General features: G+C 51.6%; 2 protein-coding genes across 5 annotated transcripts; one reads left to right on the forward strand and one right to left on the reverse strand.

Moving 5' to 3' along the window:
- Positions 1–2,684: 2,684 nt before the first annotated feature.
- LOC122385062 (ATP-dependent RNA helicase DDX3X-like) lies at positions 2,685–13,223 on the reverse strand. Of its 2 annotated transcripts, none has more exons than XM_043373046.1 (11): positions 13,048–13,223; positions 12,738–12,873; positions 11,743–11,884; positions 10,440–10,517; positions 8,605–8,746; positions 7,879–8,184; positions 7,350–7,633; positions 6,753–6,870; positions 6,279–6,444; positions 5,322–5,784; positions 2,685–4,745 (listed from the first exon to the last, which is right to left on the reverse strand). In XM_043373046.1, exons 1-11 carry the CDS (start codon positions 13,090–13,092, stop codon positions 4,493–4,495), a joined length of 2,133 nt encoding a protein of 710 aa, XP_043228981.1. In that variant the 5' UTR covers positions 13,093–13,223; the 3' UTR covers positions 2,685–4,492. The 2 variants fall into 2 exon arrangements, with proteins under 2 accessions (XP_043228981.1, XP_043228980.1); XM_043373045.1 differs by having other exon boundaries at positions 11,692–11,884.
- Positions 13,224–13,371: 148 nt separating this feature from the next.
- Positions 13,372–18,768, forward strand: LOC122385035 (60S ribosomal protein L8-like). Of its 3 annotated transcripts, none has more exons than XM_043372998.1 (6): positions 13,372–13,435; positions 13,580–13,723; positions 16,944–17,196; positions 17,627–17,734; positions 18,162–18,364; positions 18,657–18,768. In XM_043372998.1, the coding sequence occupies exons 2-6, from the start codon at positions 13,586–13,588 to the stop codon at positions 18,726–18,728; spliced, it is 774 nt and encodes a 257-aa protein (XP_043228933.1). In that variant the 5' UTR covers positions 13,372–13,435; positions 13,580–13,585; the 3' UTR covers positions 18,729–18,768. The 3 variants fall into 3 exon arrangements, with proteins under 3 accessions (XP_043228933.1, XP_043228932.1, XP_043228931.1); XM_043372997.1 differs by having other exon boundaries at positions 13,376–13,417; XM_043372996.1 differs by lacking the exon at positions 13,372–13,435 and adding an exon at positions 13,437–13,465.
- The last annotated feature ends 1,338 nt before the right edge of the window (positions 18,769–20,106 follow it).

Here is a 20,106-nt window from a genome sequence, read left to right on the forward strand (position 1 = left end):
TGAATCTAATGTCAATTCGTAATACCCAACTTTATGCCATTGGACTGTGGCATTGGGTGTTTAGTGTTCATAGGTACAATTAAAATTGTACATGCAAAAAAAATATTCATTTTATTTCAAAAGTTATTGTAAGTTGTACCTACAAGCAGAAACATCGACTTCCGTTTATCGCTGCGCCAGTTAGGGGGCCTTGGTTTAATATAAATGAATTTCAATCCCATTTGCAACATCAGGCTGTGTTCAAACTAAATCGGAGGAACGTAAAATGGTGATCACTCTCAACTCTCAAGTCTGAATTTCGAAATATACCTACAAAGCATTTTACCGAAATTGAGAGACAAGGACGCACACAAGAGGAGGGGGGGGGGGGGTACACGGGCCCGTGCCCCCCCCCATTCGAAAGGGGGCCCATCTCAAATGGTTCTCAAATGGGCCCCTACTCAAGACCGCCGAAGACTGTCTAAAATGAGCTAAATGGCGATTAAAAAGACCAGGAAAGCCCATCTCGGGCCCCGGCCATACAAGGTCCAGATGAGGCCATACAAGGTCCAGCGCAGTCAAGGGGATGGTGATAGATGTGAAATTTCAACAACCTTCAAAAGGTCCCAAAGCGCCTCCAACTGGCGTCAAAGGGCCCTCAGAATGCCTTAAAGGGCCCTCAGAAGGGCTAGAAGGCCCTCAGTTGGCCGTAAAGGGTCCTCAGGTGGCGTCAAAGGCCCCTCAGATGGCGTCAAAGGGCCCTCAAAAGGCCTGAAAGAACCCTCAGCCGACATCAAACGGCCCTCAGAAGGTCTTAAAAGGCGCCAATGGGCCCAGTGCCGGCGTCAAACGCCCCCAAAAGTGTCAAAGGGCCCTTAGCTGGCGTCAGAGGGCCCCCAGCTGGTGTCAAAGGGCCCCTAGCTGGTGTCAGAGGGCCCTCAACTGGCGTCAGAGGGCCCTAAGCTAGCGTCAAATGGCCCTCCGAATACCTCAAAGGGCCCTCAGCTGGGTCAAAGGGTCCTCAGAAGGCCTTGAAGGGCGTCAAAGGACCATGAGATGGCGCCAAACAGCCCTCCGAAGGCCTCAAAGGGCCCTTAACTGGCGTCAGAGGGCCCCCAGCTGGTGTCAGAGGGCTCTCAGATGACGTCGAAGGGTCCTCAGCTGGTGTCAAACGGCCCTCAGAGGGCCTCAAAGGGCCCTCGGCTGGCGTCAAAGGGTTCTTAAAGGCCTCAAAGGGCCCTCAGGTGGCGTCGAAGGACCCTCAGCAGGCCTCAAAGGGCCCTCAACTGACGTCAAACGGCCCTCCGAAGGTCTCAAAGGGCCCATAGTTGGTGTCAGAGGGCCCCCAGCAGGTGTCAGAGGGCCCTCAGCTGACATCAAAGGGCCCTCATCTGACGTCAAACGGCCCTCAGAAGGCCTCAAAAGGCCCTCGGATCTTCGGGCCCTTTGAGGGCTTCTTCGTTGTGACAGTGCTGCTTTGTCGGTGAGGTGCGCGGTCGCCGTGGGTCCCTCGCTCGCCGCCGGGACAGCGAAAGGTGGGTGATCGGGGCCGTCGTCGGCCGTACATACGTGCCCTGGTACGGGCTTCCTGAATATCTGTTACGACTGGTACCTACTAGGAAAGTGGGCATGCGCCTGAAAATTGTGTCCTTGTAGTTTGTGGTATAAAAGTGAGAAAAGTTAAACCTCTGGTCTGTGATCTCGCTACGAATCATTGTAATTATTTTTCATGTCTACTCGTATGTGGCTAAATAAATATGCGTATTGACAAAGGGGGTGCTTCCCCGCTCATACACATCCGGGCTTACCCGTGACTAGCCTCCGCTTCTAGCTAGCCAGTAGCCGGGGTCGGTCGGCCGGCTGGCAGTCAGGCGCTACCCGGGCTGATTTTTGAGGGCCTTGCATCCACGCTTATTAATCGAATATTTTACGTGATTGTTAAGATGGTGATTACTAATCACTGAATCGTAGTTGAATGAAACATGCTGCGTAAACAAAAATAGAACATTCAATGCTTTGAAAATTGAACGGGTACTGAAGCAATTGTTTTATCATGTATCGACAAAAGCCAACTTTCAAGTCAACCGAAATATAATCGCGTTGGGGAACTTTTTCGGCTGGGGCCTGGGGCCCTTCGTCATGGGGGGGGGGGGCAGTTTGAAGGTCGTGCCCACCCCGTTCAAAAATCCTGTGTGCGCGCCTATTGAGAGATATGCACCATCTATGCTCCTTGGAAGCGCCCCTATATCCTCATTGAATGTCGCCCCCATCACCAAGTGCACCCCCATCTCAAAAGCAAAAGTTACACCCCTGGTCTGTTCCGCCTGATCGGCGCCCACTTCCGAGTAGGAAACGCGGAGACGGCGTTGCGAAGTGTGTTACCAATCGTGTTCTGCGAGATAGCGTGAATGGTGCGGGAGCTTATGTTGACGTCCATGTGTGAAGATGTAATATATGCATAAAGATATGCAGCCTCATTTGTCTTGGCAGTCCACGTAAGACACGGATATCAGAGCACCTAAAACTACTGCTTACTTTGCCACCGACTTAAACGGCAACCACCCAAAGTTCTATGCCTCGGTCGGACATCCCCAAACAGGCACTACAACAGACCCACATCAAATTCCATTTCGTCATAAACCAATTTGCACCTCATGAGCTGTCTCGCCAGTCATCGCCATCCCCACCCATCCTCAAACGCATCATTTGTGTTCATATTCTTTCCTTGTATTTCAATGGTGTGGCGAGCCTCCACCTGCGTCCGGTCTCCCGCGGACAGCAGGTGGACAGTTGGTTGCTCGGTCTGTGTTCGCCTCTGGGCCCAGCGGCGGGCGGCGTCGGCCGCCGCCCGCCGCGCCTCCTTTCCTCCCTCGCGCCGGCACGCCCGGTTACGCAGCACAAAGTAACGGCAGTCGGTCTCCTTCAGTCCCACACACGTCAGATTACGCTCCGGCGCGCAAAAATAGGTTCACAATTTGTTATACAGGACTTTCTCTCGTCTCGGACGGCGCCGGACGCAGCCGGCGCGGTGACAGCCGCCCCTTTTGGACACGCGCAAGTCAAGTGTATAACGTGTAAGGTACCCTCGGCTGGAGGGCGCAGTATAACGCCCCTCCAACAGAGGCTACAAAGTATAAACGAAGCAAACTGGTCGTCAGAACCTGCAGCGCTTCAAGTGAATCTGGAAAATCCTAAGACATTCACGCACCAAATTGCGACCGACAGCCCGCGACACAATTTGTACTGTTCCCTAAAAGATATTGCCACGCACACAATCACGCATGGAGACTAGACTGGATCAGAAGTCGCGGGCTTGAGACCGCCGGGCCGGCACACGGAGGGCGCTGCCGCTGCCGCGGCCCTCGTGGCGGCGGGCCCGGCGCCAGTCCTGAGATCAGCGCCGGCGACCGCCCGGCCGCCCAGCACCCTTGCATCAGTGGAAGAATGCGTGCGCGAATCGTGTGCGTGGCCCGGCGCGGCCGGCCCGGACCCCAGGTCGGGCCGAAGCCGCCCGCCGGTACAGGAAACAGACAGACAGAACAGACGCGCGCTCCGTGCGCACCGGGCCGCGCCTTCGGTCCGTTCGCCAGTCGTCAGTCCAGCTCCACACTGCTCTCCGTAACGCTACTAATAAATAACCAGAGGCGCGTGCTGCGCGCGGGCCGGCCGGCCCACCGGCCCCCGCCGGCGGCCGGCCGGTCAGTCTCAGATCGCACGCTGTCCCGCGGCGCGGCGCGCCGGCCAGCCCGGCCGCGCGCCGACGCCCGAAGGAGGGACCTGGGGCGGAGATACCGGCCGTCCGTGTCACCGGACGCCGTCACATAGTCGGTCCTGTTCTCCAGCTCTCTCTCGCGCGCGCACAGCTCACACGAGCGCGCGCTTACATCACACCGGCTCGGCTCGCGATTTGGGCACGCCAGCTGACAATTTCGGCCCAGGAAAGAATACAACAGTTTACCATATTTACCTCTAAACGACGCACCAGCTCCCCGGGTTGGCCCGACCGTGAGGGAACATGGAAAGAAAACACCTAAGCGCCGTCCGCCGCGCCTCTGTGAACTCTCGGATAGGGGATTAACTCTTGAGTAATGCTGTTGTTCTAAGCACACAAACGCACAAGAAAACAAACGAAACACTCAGTTTCCTACGCAGCGGAATGATAACTTTAAAACGTCGTAAAACACACACCCACACACACGCACGCCCAGTGCTGCGAGGCGATCGCGCCTCGGCTGGGGCGCGTCCGGCACGGCCGGGGAGCGAGGCCCGCTCCCACCGGCCTCAGGCGGCCGGGCTGGGCGCCGGGGGCGGGCCGGCGGCGCCACCCCCGGCCCTATCACAATGTGTTGCGTGTGGGGAGTGAGCACCTGTCGGCGTGCGGCGGCAGCGGCGGCGGCGGCGGCGGAGAGCTGCAGGCGCCCGGGGCGCTGCAAAACGGGAACTACGACAGAGACAGTGACAGTCGGTCGGCCGGGGGCGGCCACTGGGGTGGCCGGGGAGCTGACCGGCGGCCTTAGTTGCCGCCCCACCAGCTGTCGCTGGAGCCGCCGCCGCCGCCGCCCGGAGCCGCCGCGTACGTGCCCCCGTAGCCGCCCATGGGCTGGTAGCCGCCGTAGCCGCCCATCTGACCGTACGGCTGGTAGCCGCCGCCGCCGCCGCCCATCTTACCGCCCTGGTAGCCGCCGCCGCCACCGCCGCCGCCCTTGCTGTAACCGCCGTTGCGGTTCTGTTGACGCACGTCGCGGCCGCCAAAACCGCCGCCGAACCTGCACACACACAGACGCGAGGGAGAGTGTCAGTTGCAGGACGCGGAAAACGCTCCGGTGAGGCAATAGCAGACGCAGATCAGTTATATCGAGAACAGCTCACAGCGTTGGTTTGAGCGTCTGCCAACAAGATACCAGTCACCACAACACAGATGAAACACTGGGAGGTTTGGGACCGAGCATTGAGCATTATCATGCACGAACGCAAGCACCATAAAGCAATGGAAACTCGTTAATAGCCGTAAATAGTGTCGCAGTACTTATATTGACAAGAAGCTTTAGACCAAGCTGACACTGACTATAATTCTAAAGCGGATGATGCAATGCCAAAGCATAATCTACTTTCACAATCAGTTGCATATCGTAAGCTCATTAGGTTGCAACATTATCGCATTGTCTTAAAATCCGTTAGCAAATATTAACGGGTACACTGAAAAGGAAAACAGTCTGTCTCATCCGCAGCAATAAATACACAGAGAATGGAAGCAATTGGAGCACTATAACCGCTCGATGGCCTATGACAACCATCCCTCCCCGACCCCCACCCCGCCCACTGCCTCTCCAGTCCCCACTCACCGTTTTCCGCCGCCGCGCCGGCCTCCTCCGCCGTGCATCCTGTGCACCTCCATGCTGTAGTTCTCCAGCCAGTCGGGTACCACCTGCTTCGTCTCCGTCAGCAGCTCCTGCAGGTCGCGCACCAGGCCACGGTTGCCCTCGTTGAAGAAGCTCGTGGCACGTCCCGTGTTTCCCATGCGTCCTGTGCGACCGATACGGTGCACGTACTCCTCAATATCGGACGGCAGGTCAAAGTTGATAACGTGCTTGACGTGCGGGATGTCCAGACCACGCGCCGCCACCGCCGTGGCCACCAGGATCGGACAGCGGCCGCTGCGGAAGTGTTTGAGCGCCAGCTCGCGCTCGCCCTGGGAGCGGTCGCCGTGGATCGAGGTGACCGGGTAGTTGTTGCGGTAGAGGAAGTCCTCCAGATGGTCGGCGCCGCGCTTCGTCTCGACGAACACCAGCGTCAGCGACTCGCCGGCTGGTGGAGAAAGGGGGGAGGGTCAGAACAGGGTGGGGACACATTACAACACAACAGCAGTGGAGAGATAGGAGACGGCGGACGCAGGTGACGCCACGGTAGCCGGCGCGGCCGACAGAAAGATCCATCAGATACGGCATACGAGGATAGTCCGGTCCGCTATACGAGTGCAGATAACATAGGATGTATGTACCCTCACGAAAATCCCATGGTGTAGCTGCTTTGAAATGCGGTTTTATACAAAGAGCCCAGGATTGAATGTTCTATTCTTGGTAAACACCATATTTAATGTGTCTGATTTTTTTTTTTCCAGCAAAGGCAGCATGCCTCAAAATACATGCCAATGTAGTATGCACATCACTACATGCTAAAATCGATTGAAAAAAGCACGGCAGCCACCATTATTCCTGTCTTACCCAGCAAGCCCCACAAGTATGGAACCAATCTCGACTCACGGACCGAACACTACTCGACTCCCCCGCGCGTCCACTCACGTTTCTCCTCGCCGTCCTGCGGCGTCTCCTGCAGCAGGTCGAGCAGATGAGACTTCTTCTGGTGATCGTCCACCCAGATGATGGTCTGGGTGATGTTCTCAGACGTCGAGCCCACGCGGCCCACCGCCAGGAAAATGTAGTCGTGCAGGAAGTCCTGGGCCAGACGCTGTCGAAACAGAGACAAAATATAGGTTAGAGTGGTTCAGGGGTGGTGTAAAATAACGGACGAAACGCCTACGGGCATTTTGTTTTACCGAAAACGCAATGGCTGAAAAGTAAATATGGAGCTTAGCGATAAAAAACTGGCAAATTAATCTCTGCTCAACACATGAACTCCCATAAATCTCGTTCTTACTTTTGAAAAGAAAGACAGACACTATAGCTCTATTTACGGATTTCATATTATCACAGGATGAACTGCAACAAACGCCCTAAGCCCGCTATCCTATGCCGCTGTGTGCACGGCGCACGCACCTGGATCTCCTTGGGGAAGGTGGCCGAGAACATCATGGTGTGCCGGTCCTGCGTTCTCGGCATCGTGTCCTGCTCCACGATCCGACGAATCTGCGGCTCGAAACCCATGTCCAACATCCTGTAAACAGAGAGATCAGGCGGGGATCAGTGATCGCGTCATGACCAGGCCAAGACCGAGTCTGCTGCGCAAAACCTGACCTCTACCATCCGCTCCCCAAATAGCGCCAAAGTAGAGCTGCAGAAAACAAGTTCAACTTTGCGGAGCGCCCGGCAGCCGGGTCCGCTTTACTCTCAGGCTGTCTCATAACAGACCAGCTGTTCAACAAACTGCGCAACCCAGCGGAGAGTTATGTCTCGGAAAGTCAGCCACTCCTAGAAAGGAATTTCATCGGTTGAGTCAGGAGTATGTAACTATGAGCTGACTAAATTACATGACAGTGAATGCACAATATTGACATCCAAAGTTATGAGTTCCCTCGCCCAATCTAGCCTTTTTACGTCCTTTAAACCTACTGTATCTCTCGACGGATAAACGAGCATCAGTCACCATCCCAGCCTATCCCATATCCTAATTCTCTCCCGTCCATCCACTCTCACCTGTCGGCCTCGTCGAGCACCAGATAGCGGCAGTTGTCGAGGCCGACCTTGCCTCGCTCCAGCATGTCCACCAGTCGGCCGGGGGTGGCCACCAGTAGATGGCAGCCCCGCTCCAGGTCGCGCATCTGACTGCCCACATCAGCGCCTCCGTACACGACACACGGGCGCACCCGGGAGCGGTACGAGAACTTGCGCGCCTCGTTGTAGATCTGTGTGGCCAGCTCGCGGGTCGGCGCCAGCACCAGGGCGAGCGGGAACTGCTTCCTGCGGCCGCCCATCGGACGCTGTGAAGGGGAGAAACAACGCCGGTGAAAAAGGTGACGTAGCGGGAAATTCGAGACAACAAAATCTATGATAGAATATACAGTTCCACAAAATGGTGTCAAGGATACATACAAAAGATAATTAAAACAAGTTCTTCTATGGAAAAAAGACCTATCAACCACAAAAGCGCGGCACCTCTTCCTTCAGTCCTACATCCTCTGCCCAGCACATAGCCACCGCCGTCACCACTGAGGCGCTCACTCACCTTGGGGTCTTGGCTGGCCAGCTGCGGTCCAACCAGGAAGATCTGGTTCAGTACGGGCACCAGGAAGGCGGCCGTCTTGCCCGAGCCCGTCTGGGCGCAGGCCATCAGATCTCGCTGCTTGAGAATAATCGGGAACGAGTACTTTTGCACCGGCGTCGGCGTGGTGTACTTGGCCAGTGTGATGTTCTCCACGATGATGGGCGTGAGGTCCAGCTCGTTGAACGACTTGATGCAGTCGGGTACGTCGTTACCGGTGGCGTCCACCGGAATGTCGTCGTACTTGTCAAAGTTGATGCCGGTCGTCGCCTGTAGGAAGGGTAGGGAGGGGAGGGGAGGTGTCAGAAGCCGACAGACGCCACCCGGCCGCCGGCAGAAAGTTGTAACCGCGCCCAGAGACGGCCGGGGGCTATACGGTTGGCGGCCGGCGGTCATTCGGAGCGGAGACGAGCCGCTAAAACTAGCCGCGCCGACGGTCAGTGAAAGGGCAGCGTCAAATTCAGAACACCAGCTACACCTAATTCCATTAGTGAAATACCACCAAAGCTTTCTAATGGGTAGCCGAAATGAGTCTTTCAGACTTGCCTTTCAGCAAATTGTTATATCCCCCAACAGCGTCTTTACTTTCTAACGCTACCTGAGAAACGTATTTCGGAGGATTTTATACACAGTACACGATACAACAATAACACACCAATCTCATCTACTCCGTCGATATGGGTTGCTCACCGACTTGAAGAGCTCCTCCTCGATCCGCGAGTCGCGCGGCATCGGCGTGGTCCAGTCCTGGTCGCTCACGCTCGGCTCCTTCCAGCGGTCGTTACGCTGCAGCTGGTCCCCCTCTCGGTCCCCGCCCCAGCGGTCACCGCCACTGTGGGAGGGGGGGGGGAGGGCGGGGGTCAGACAGTGACCTTCACAGCAGGTGCCACCGAGCAGCGTCAGCCGCCCGCCGGCAATCACACACAGACGCGGTCTGCTTGTACAGACAGACGAAACAGATCATGTTACAAGTCGGTGTGCCATTACCACCACTGCGTCGGACCGCGGCAGGGTGTCATATTGCGATGGCAATTAACGTGATTATTTTGCATTCTGGACGGTATGCGTGAGGAATTTGACACCTAACTCCCAGCTGCGATCGATGTGACGGCTAAGACAGCGCGACTACCGAGCGATCTAACAGTAACACCCAGGGACTAAGGTAGCAGGCTGACACGTGCCGGGACGGACGGTGGGGGAGCCAGAGACGGCGGGGGACGAGCGAACGAGTCATGCGATACCGCCGACATAACATACTAGGAGCGGGCACAAGGAAAACTGGCGCCGTGACGGCTCATCAGTGGGGTGAGACGGGCCGCCCCGCGGGCTATCTGAGCCCCTCCGCGGGCACCAGAGCCGATAGTGGGAGCCTGACACGGGCTATCGCACTTCCCACACGACCGGCCGACGGGAGGGCAGGCGGCGGGGTCACCCGTGCCCAGTGGTATCGGCAGTCGGCAAACTAGCGTTCCACCAGATTGAAACTGAGTCCCTTCCCAGTGGGGAAAGCTTTGCAGAATGTAACGTACCGTACTAATCGGGAAGTAATGGCACATCAATACTAGCAACTCTAAACTGGCTACCTTCGTGAGGTTCATAATAAATCTCATGTAACTCTTGCAACTCATAAATAGGTCCCAAATGCCGTTGTGTAGGCGGTCCCTACGACCATCGCATCAAACATGCCCGGAAGGAGATTAGGCTCGAGGCGAAGGTCAAGAAGGCTTCCTTGTTCGTGAACTTCAAATGAGTCAGCCTGTCGGATAGCTGAAAAGTTAACCCATACAGGAAACTTGGCGAATTATTCGCAAAGCTACAGCTCGCATGGGAAATAGTTGAAATGCAGTCCGGCAAAGTTTAGGCAAGTTGCGGAATGCCGTCCGAGCCGAGACAAGCCCACGGCAAACATAATGGCCCAGGAGACTGCCTAGTCATGGTGACCTCGTTAAATCTTACCGCAGCACATGAGACTCGTCTCCCAACCGGAGCTTAGAGAGGCATGATGACGAGTGATGTGATAAACGCCATGGCCGGGAACCCCCGCTCTACCCCCGCGGCAGAACACTAAGCTGACCCTGTGATCTCCGCTCCCCTCCCCAGCGAGCTCATCAAGGTACAGAGAGCGAGCGGCAGAGGCGACGTCTGGTCCCTGTCACGGTCAGACTGATCATCGGGGCTTCCCGGTCGCCCCTCCCCCGCACCGACCGTCTGGCAGAGTGCCGGCGGCACACCGCGGGGGCGAGGTCGGTGGCCGGTGTCCGGGGGCGAGGGCGGGGGCGGGGGCGGCGTGAGTCAGCTGTGACGGCCGCCCCCGCCGCCAGCACACGATGGCGGGCTCCAACACGTCACAACAGGCGGCGGCAGCGCTCGACCCCCGGTCTCGGCACGCCGCAGGAGAGCCGGCAATCTCGGGAGTCGGGACCACCGCGGCGGCGGCCGCTCGGAGCCGGACGTTACGGGAGTCCCCGGGAGGGATCAGCCGCATACAGACACTACTCCCCCGGCCGTGATGACAGGCCACTCACCGGTTATTGTTCCAGGTGTTGCCGCCGCGCCGGTCGCCAAATCCGCGGTCGCCACGGTCGTACCGTCCTCCGCCATATCTGTGGGTGAGGGACGACCGACGGCCGTCAGCTGAGGTTCAGAGGCTGGGACAGCAGCGGCAGCGGGCTGGGCTGCCGGTGCTGTCCGGTTACAGCGGCGGCCGGATTTAATTACAGACCGCACTCGGCGGATTACAGAAGTGAGCCGGTTCAAAGACGGCTCACGTAACTCACAAAGAGTTATCAAAATTTGACAGCACTAGATGCCGGGTGAAGCCCGACAGAGCTGTTTCGTAAACAAACGTCATCCACGTCGGTAGTAGCATGCAACAGCTCATAATCGTTGACATGCATGAATAAAAACGTTAACTGAACTGAACTAATTAGTCATGCACAAAAATGCTCGCATAGAATCACGGAAAATACCAGGCGCATAGAGTTTAACAGACTCATGAGATTCTGATGGCCTAAGAAACGCACCATATGCAGCCCTCGGGACAACCTGGCACTTTCCGCAAATCCCTAGAGGCGATCATGCAAGCTACGGTATTCCGGGCAGAATAAATTTTGAAAAGACTGGAATGGCATTTGAAAAATTCAGCAGCGTTCACCAAAGATCCTTCCGTCATTGGAAAATACCATGAATCACGAGTCGATTGCGAAATGAAATTTGGTAATAATATCCAAGGGCGAATAACATGCGATAATCAACATCGCATATATCGTTACCGTGATCACTAAGCCATTGCTTCCAAATGCCTTGACCTTGTCCGGAAAAAATCTACCGGCTGATAAGTCCGACATCTGATTAACAAGCTGAATATGCTAGACTGCCAGCGTAATTCGCCAGTCATGAGTGATCGGCCAGCAGCTTAGCTGACTTCTGCCAAAATATCCGGATATCACAAAACTGCCGTGCACGCCAAGAACGGTGCATAACGTTTGTGATGATTAGCACCGATTACACAGATAACATAAAGAAAAATAGAGTCCTAGCGAGCCGGACTGCGACTCTCGGCCGCGGCCTGCACGGCGGGCCGCCCGCGCTGGCGGACGGAGCAGAAATTTCGCTGGGAGCCCGGAGTGGTGAGTGATAGCTGGCAGCGCGGCGCGCCCCGATCCAGTCACTGTTGCACTGCACTGGCCGCGCGCGACCGCGCCGCCGCCGGCGCAGTGCCGGCGGCGGTGCGGGCGCGCGCCCGAAATTGGTGCCCTGTCGGCGGGCGGAGCGGACCCGTTGGATGGCCGGTCCGAGAAGCCGTAGCCGCGGTCTCTGTCGCCGTACCCGCCGCCGCCGCCGCGGTTATAGCCGCGGTCGAACGAGGACGGCATGGGCGGCGGCGGGCCGCGGGGGTCGTAGCCGCCGCCATAGCCGGGCCGGCCGCCGCCGCCGCCCCCGTACCCGCCACCCGGACGGCCGCCGCCGCCTGCAACACGCACCAGACACAACGGGGCGTCACAACAGCAGTGGCACAGACATGTGGAACTGTTCATACCACACATGACCTACATAATAGATACAACTGAGTACTGACTTTGATAAAAGCAGCATAGCAAACACTAAGCCCAGCATGCCCAAAACAAATTTATGATCACATCAAATTCAAGCAGGTCCATATTAGAAAATTATGTAACCTAAGAAATTAGAATAACCTAAGCAAGCTGAACTCATGCAGCCAGAACTCTCAACATTTCCACTCACTATGAGTGACAGCTATATTACATAACTATCCACAAAACGCATTTCTTTTGACACCAGATTGTCCAAATGTACACCTGTAAATGAACTCTATGCTATCATCTGCCATGTCATTAACAGACATAGATAAGCAAAGTAGATCATTCACATACAATAGTTGCCTTGCCCGATTACTACTCTATTTATGAAAAAAACTGAAGATCAAACGACTGAAAAATACCTAACAAGATAAATTTAGAACTGATAAAAACTGGAAGTATCTATGACATCAGCAGATGAAGCAGCTGAGTTGAACTGCTCAACTTAATAATGCAGTTCTCATAACATAACTTCAAAAATAGATAACTTCAACAAAATTGAACAATTTCACAATTTGCAAGGTTATATAACCTTGGTATTTTATCAAGCATTCTAGATACTCCTTCAACTCTCCTTATAAACCTGCCAAATGGCTTAACTTTTACAACCAGTTAAACAAAACCAAATTAAGCTTGGTGAAACTCTGAGATTCCGCTTGTCCTTGAACATCACAGGAAAATTTAGTGGCAAGAAACCATTAATGCTATTATATTAGCACTTACCTCTGTAATTTCCAAAGCTTGCTCCACCTCCATCCATCCCACCACCTTCCATTCGACGGTTTGGTGGGACATATCTGTTTGTGTTCTGTTGAGGGGGACCACCTTGACCACCTCCGCGGATGTCTAACCCAGCAAACTGGAAAGATCAAATGCAAATAAATCAAACAATGCACAGCTTCTGGCCCAACACCATTGCTTGACAGAAAATAGCAAAAACAAAGCATAAATCAACAAATATTAACGCTTTGGTTGCGCCATTGGATGACGAAAATCACCGGTAGGCAATAGTGGCGCAATAAAGAAAACTCACCTGCTGATCTAGACCAATCCCATTTTGGTTAGGTACATTACTCATAGCACAAAGTTATTGAAAAAGGTTCCTTTAACCACCTTAGCTTCTTGTTTGTTTCAGAATGCTTGATAAAGCTAAGTGAATCAGTAACAAAGGATAGTAACGGTTCCCCGTCCGGCTTCCCCGTAACACCAGCGCCGCCGTTTCAATCAAAATGATTCTTAAGTGTATACTCTTTTCACAGAATTTAATAAACTAGAAACGCTTTTTGTATTTTCGAAACGTTAAAATTTTAAGTAATTTAGAAAATACTTGCTTTGAAAACTATCCTGAAAAATTAATTTATTTCATCACAGACAGCGTTGCGATTAGCGTCCTTTTCCGTTTTGTATGACCTGCGATTTAGGTGAATTTGTTTTTACAATCGGTTTTTGGTGTTGGTATTGGAATTATCAAATTTCATCTTCAGTTATTCATGTTTCAGCTTCTATTTAACGATTTTTTCCGGCCCAGAAATGTCGCTTGATATATCTTTGTCGCTGCGTTGCAGGTCATCATGGGACGCGTCATCCGCGCCCAGCGTAAGGGAAGGGGGTCAATTTTCACGGCCCATACCAAGCACAGGAAGGGTGCCCCTAAGCTGCGTAGTTTGGACTATGCTGAACGTCATGGCTACATCAAGGGAGTGGTCAAGGTAAGTCAATTGTTTTCTAATTGTAATTTGAATTGAAATTAATCTGCATATCCTTGCAAAACAGGGCAGTTTCACGGCCCAACACTGCTGCGTTGGTGTGGCATTTGAGACTAATTCCGTTAGGCGCTCCAGCGTCATGGGCGTCTGGGTTTGTTGATGTTTCAATGGAAACCCAGTCGGGCGCACTGTGGTATCTCAGATTCATTTATGGAGACGTTTCTATTATTGGAAACGTTTCCAATTTTGACTACTCTTCAGTTCCAAAAATGGAAACGCTCGTTCCATAAATAGAAACGCTAACATCTCCGCACATATTTTCTTGCCAAGGGTGGCTGGATTCGATGTATAACAACTGTTTCGCGTAAAACAAGCTCAGATACACCAAAAGCACTTGTCTTCTTGCATGGAAAGCTGTCGTATGCATTAAAATTCACGTCTTTAAAATGCTCCTGAATCGTATCCATTTATGGAGACTTAGTTTCCAAAAATGGAAACGCTGATGTTCCAAAAATAGAAACGCTGAAGTTCAAATGTGTGCAAACTTAGCTTAAATGTGTTTTTGAAATTCACATGCGACTAAAAATTTGATGTTTTGGGACTGGTTTAGCATCTTGGCTCTCGGCAGTTACCTTGGACGTCGGGTTCGATAATAATACCTTACGCGCCGCAACTTGAGCACATTCAAAAGTCAACTAAAACTAAGATTTCCCAGAAACTACTGGACAGATGTGGTCCAAAGTGGGCAATACATAAAGCGTAGATATCATTTCAATATATAAAATTAATATCAATGTTACACATGAGCTAGAATGAATAAATTCATCGTCAGAATACAACGGTATTTGGTGTGACGACGGTGCAGACCTTATTTCCATCCTGCTTTTTACGTATTTGCACGGAGATTTACGTTGATCCGAGCCTACGATCATATTCAGCACATTTGAAATATCATAAAATGCCCACTTAAGTCTCCAAATAGGGCTTTGCAACAACTTTCATGCGATTTAATCAAAGATTGACGACCACCAGGCCGCTGGTACACCGGAAAACGCAGCGTGAAAATGAATGAAAAACTGAAGTTCCCGGTGATGTGGTTGTTCCAATCAATGGGTCAGTCTTTCAGTAGTCTGTTAAAAACGTTATTTTTTGTTCAAAACATTCATAAATGTTATTATTTTCGATTAGAAAAACGTGTGAATTTTTTATCACGTCAACATGTTATAAGCATCGCCTCGTTCGTCAACTTTCGGTTTTCTGATCGGAAAGTCGGAGAACAGGAACATAAACTAGAATGCTGGCTGTCGATTGGTGGCATCCTGCGCATGCCAAATTGCACCAATCAATGCCCAGTTTGCTTTAAAGGTAGCGATGCACACAGCGTCTCCATTTATGGAACAGATCGTTTCTATTTTTGGAAACGGCGTATCCATTTTAGGAACATTGTTCCAAAAATGGAAACGTTTCCATAAATGGATCGGAAATACCACAGTGTGCCCGACTGAACCCACAGCATGGCTGCGCACAGCGTGCTGCTGTGAAACACCACCCAGGTGGAAGTGTGCTGGATTGTTTCGCAGCACACCACTACATGACACTATCAGGTGCTGCTGCCAGGTTCCTGTGAAACCAAACTGCAATTCTGGTTATCGTATTTATGGGAGCTATCAATAATTATCTAAATAATGTGTGGTGCACAGTGAAATGGCCCCAAATGACTGGCACATGGTGATTAATGATTATTCACCTTTCTTTCTCATTGTAGGAAATGTATGGTTCCAAGTATTTTATGCTTGCTTATAGTGCAATTGGTCATTGCATCTCGACTCTAAATTCTCTAGTTCTAGTTTTGCAGAAGTTTCATGTTTTGAAATTGGATGCACAATTAACCTACATATCAAACAGATTCATAGATGATTTTGGATTATTGTGTTTTGTCATATAAAGTAAAAACTTATCTTTGAGCTCCCAGCTAGGCTGTGGTTAAGTTTGTTAGCTGTTAAGATATTATTTCAAACAGGTAACACTTAACTTTTACCTCATATAACCTGTTTGCTCAAGCATTTTAGTCTGATAAATCTGACCACTTGCATATCCAGGCTGTATTTTCTATTTGGGACAAACTGCTCACCCTTTCAACATCCAAAGTCTATGAAAATTTTGCTGTTTTTGCTGAATAGATCTGTCACAAAGTGTAAGCCAAATTTAAGCACCATCAGCTGCTCAGCTGTTCTCTACATGGGGAGCAGTCCTTGAACCGCATGAGCCATGCACTAATAGCCACTTTGACTTGCAAAGGCTTTATTCAACGAACAACAGGGCATGGCACCTGACAAAAGAAAAGCCAGTAAGCACGTGCCACAAACAGAAAAGTAGCTGCAGTATGCAGCAGTCACCCACATTATGCATCATGCAGATGGAACATGTTACATCAAAATTCTCTGTGTGGTGGGTGTTTCACTTTTGTCCACTTAATCTTTCAATGGGGGTGCTTTATTGACCATGTAATTGATCAGTACACTACACCCAGTCAATATGAACTAATAGCCTGAGGAACTTTACACATCTGATTTGGCATGTGACACATGCCATGCCAGTAGCCCATATGCATAAAAAAGTTAAACTCATGATTGAAAGGATTGGGTTATCCAATACAGAAGACTGTTTGTCGGTCGGCCAAGCAGCGTCCGAGATTAACAAGGCTGTGAAAAATGTCACTGGGTAGGATTTTCTGCTACTCATGTGCAATTGCGAGTAAACCCATAGAAATCTGGTAAACCAGCGAAAAATTGGCGCACTCGCTTGAAACACCTGCCAGTGTAATAAACAAATGCTTATATTTCATGTTTACCCCAAAATAACACACATTGTGGTCGGGCTTGGATGACATATTCGTCGACTGTAAAAGCAACAGCTGCATTACCTGCATGCACTGTCTTTGCTTCTGCTCTGACAAAGTGCACATGACACCATTTTCCACGGACAAACTGAATTTATTATAGCATTATTGTGCAGGAACTCAAACATGCTTATATAGTTACTCCCTTGTGTCTGTATAATCTGCCCTAACACCCACCCATGACATGATGATTTGATATCTCTGAAGCCAATGCTGAACCCCGCATTTTCGACCAAGAGGCTGTTTCTGATGTACCCATGACAAGTTGGTGTTATTGAAGTGTTTGTACGGACTTTTCACCCCCCCCCCCCTGTTATCTGACAGGAGCTGATCCACGACCCGGGCCGCGGCGCGCCGCTGGCCGTCGTCCACTTCCGCGACCCGTACCGCTACAAGACGCGCAAGGAGCTGCTGCTGGCCGCCGAGGGCATGCACACGGGCATGTTCATCTACTGCGGCGTCAAGGCGGCGCTGCAGATCGGCAACGTGCTGCCCGTCGGCCGCATGCCCGAGGGCACCATCATCTGCAACCTGGAGGAGAAGTCGGGCGACCGCGGCCGGCTCGCCAGGACATCCGGTGAGCGAGGCCGCGCCCGGCGGTGGATTTAGTCTGGCCGTGGGACGGGTTTTGCCGTTGCCGATAATTTAATTTTGAAATTTTACGATATTTTTGCCAAATGTGATAAATGCCAGAGGTTATCGAAGATCCTTGACTTGTGTAGTTGCAAAATCTCCTATTGTAAATTAGCACAAGGTCAGACAGCACATCAGAATGCGAGTTCACATGTATGCAGTTTTGTGGTTTGAAGTTATTTAATTGCTGCTACTCCGATTCCTCGGTTGAATCCTTATACTATATCGTGTATGATGATTCGTTTTGTCTGAAGCTAATGCTGAAACTCTCCGCATTATCGACCAAGAGGCTGTTTCTGACTGCGTCCCCTCCCACCCAAACACGGCCGGGTCTGCGTCCCTCCCTGACACATCTCCGCTATGCCTCTTGGCAGGCAACTACGCCACGGTTGTGTCGCACAACCCGGACACGAAGAAGACGCGCATCAAGCTGCCGTCCGGCTCCAAGAAGGTGATCCCGTCGGCCAACCGCGCCATGGTCGGTGAGTGACCACCTGCTGACGAGAGGGAGACAGCTGACTGGAGGGGGAGGAAGCCAACCCCGGGAGGGGCCTGATGAAACAGGTTACTGAGTGGCGCTGGCTGGATGGAGCTGAGTCGAGGGTGGGTTGTGACGGAAACGTGGAGGGATGAAGACGGGATTTGAATATTTGGGTTGTGGGGTGGAAGACCGTTTTACAGTTCAGCAGGTCCAGCTTGTTGTTTAAGTGTTGCTTTAGAACAACTTTGCTCGTTATGGTATTCTGGAAGTAATTTGTCTCGATCTTTGTTTCCTTTGATGCCGTAGTGCTCTTGCCAAGAAATGACACCCAATTTCTCTATTTATAATTCATTGTCAATTTCTCGGCACGTCAATGTTATGTTTTGCGATCTATGCACCTTCTGACTGGCCATCCTGGTCGGCTGCAGGCATCATCGCCGGCGGCGGCCGTACCGACAAGCCCATCATGAAGGCCGGCCGTGCCTTCCACAAGTACCGCGCCAAGCGCAACGCCTGGCCCACCGTGCGTGGTGTGTGCATGAACCCCGTCGAGCACCCCCACGGAGGAGGAAACCACCAGCATATCGGCAAGGCGTCCACCATTGCGCGTGGCAAGTCGCCCGGAAAGAAGGTGAGATATGGGCAAAGAGGATTGAGTTTGGAGAGGGGACTGCGTTTTTGTAATGCTAATGATTCGAGTAGTAATGTTGCAAGCTACGTTTGCTTGTTTACCGTACATTGCGATCAGCTTGTGGTTGATTTGTGTTTTGCCTGTTCCGTTGTAAATGATGATTGTTCATGTCTGAAGCTAATGCTGAAATCTCTGCATTATCGACCAAGAGGCTGTTTCTGACGTTCCGGCCCGTGCTATGTACCGCCGTGTCGTCCCGCCGTGTGCTGACCCGGCCCGGCCCCCGTTCCAGGTCGGTCTCATCGCCGCCCGGCGGACCGGTCGTATCCGCGGAGGAAAGAAACTGGTCAAGGACTCCGACTAAACCAAACATCATTGACTCGAGAATATACGCTCCGTGGAAACTCATGTCTTTCGGGCCTGAGGCCATTTGGGAGAGTGCAGCTGGATGGAATGGCAGTTTTAGTGAGGGTTTTATGAAGATGCAATTGAATATGCTGAGAGCTAATATGATTGAAACTGTCATTATCAAACGAAGGAAAAGAGATACGAATGCGAAATGTGATACATGGATTGGATATGTCGTTTGAATGAATGCTCATTGAATGGATGAATGAACGAATTAAGATTAAAAATGTGGCTGAGATGTGCCGTGCTGTTTCCAGTCATTGAGCTTGATTGACTGCACGTCAGTTCTAAACGTTATGTTTGGTGGGCCGTGTAGATCATATAAACTGCTTCAGCCGAAATCTTCCCACAGAAATCAATGGTAATAACGGGGGCTAGAAAGCCGTTAGGCTACGGTCGGCGGCATGCGACCAGTGAACAATGGCACGGAGAATGGCAAACATTTTCAAGAATCGCCCTTTTTTACGCCAGGATTACTCATCAGAAGCAAACGAAGTTTTAGAGAATTGCACTCACTTCCGCCTTTTTTTCGAAAGCTACCAAAAGTTATGAAACTGTCCATAAATTGATTAACCACAGGTTATGTTACGGACCATGCGAAGGAGTCTTGAACCGCACAACAGAAAAAGCAGCAGCCTTTATAGGAATACGAAACTAATCCCCAAATCCAGGTGGATTTTGCTGTTTGACAGGTAGTTGTTAGAGAGCACTGCCGTCGCTACAATAGATGGCAGGCTTGTCGCTCAATCTTTCAGTTTTCCTTCATAATACTAGTGTTGATTAACCCTCGCCCGCACATGCCATTTTCCCATCCTAGAACGCACATGGGGGGGGGGGGTGGTTGCCACCCCCCCCGCGCCATTTCGTTCCTGTTGGAGATAGAGCTTAGCAGTTAAGACCAAAAAGATTCTTTGGGAAGAGACGAATCCAATGATACCCAGTTTTACCTTCTCAGGTCAATCATTGACCTTCCAGGTCAGGTCAAACTAAAAAATATTGCTGTTTTGGGTCACCGTTGGATATCAAGTGCGCTGCTTATCAAATACCGATGACGATGCTGTTTTCTGGTGCCAAGCCAGCTAGAACCTCTTTGTCACACTATCCGACCAGAATTTTGCTGCTGAGGTCATTCCAGGTCAAGTTAGGTCAAGGTCAATTATATGTGTTTGTATGTCTGTGTGTGTCTGTGTGTATACTGATGTGTGCAACGATTGTTTTTGGGTCCATATCACATGAAATCATGATCTGAGAAGCTTTTACCAAAAATGCAGTCAAAAAACTTCACAAAAAAATAAATTCAGCTTGCCTAAAACGCAATTATCTTAGATGACCTA

Source organism: Amphibalanus amphitrite, unplaced genomic scaffold (assembly GCF_019059575.1).
Source record: "Amphibalanus amphitrite isolate SeventyFive unplaced genomic scaffold, NRLGWU_Aamphi_draft 000206F_arrow, whole genome shotgun sequence".
Taxonomy (NCBI): domain Eukaryota; kingdom Metazoa; phylum Arthropoda; class Thecostraca; order Balanomorpha; family Balanidae; genus Amphibalanus; species Amphibalanus amphitrite.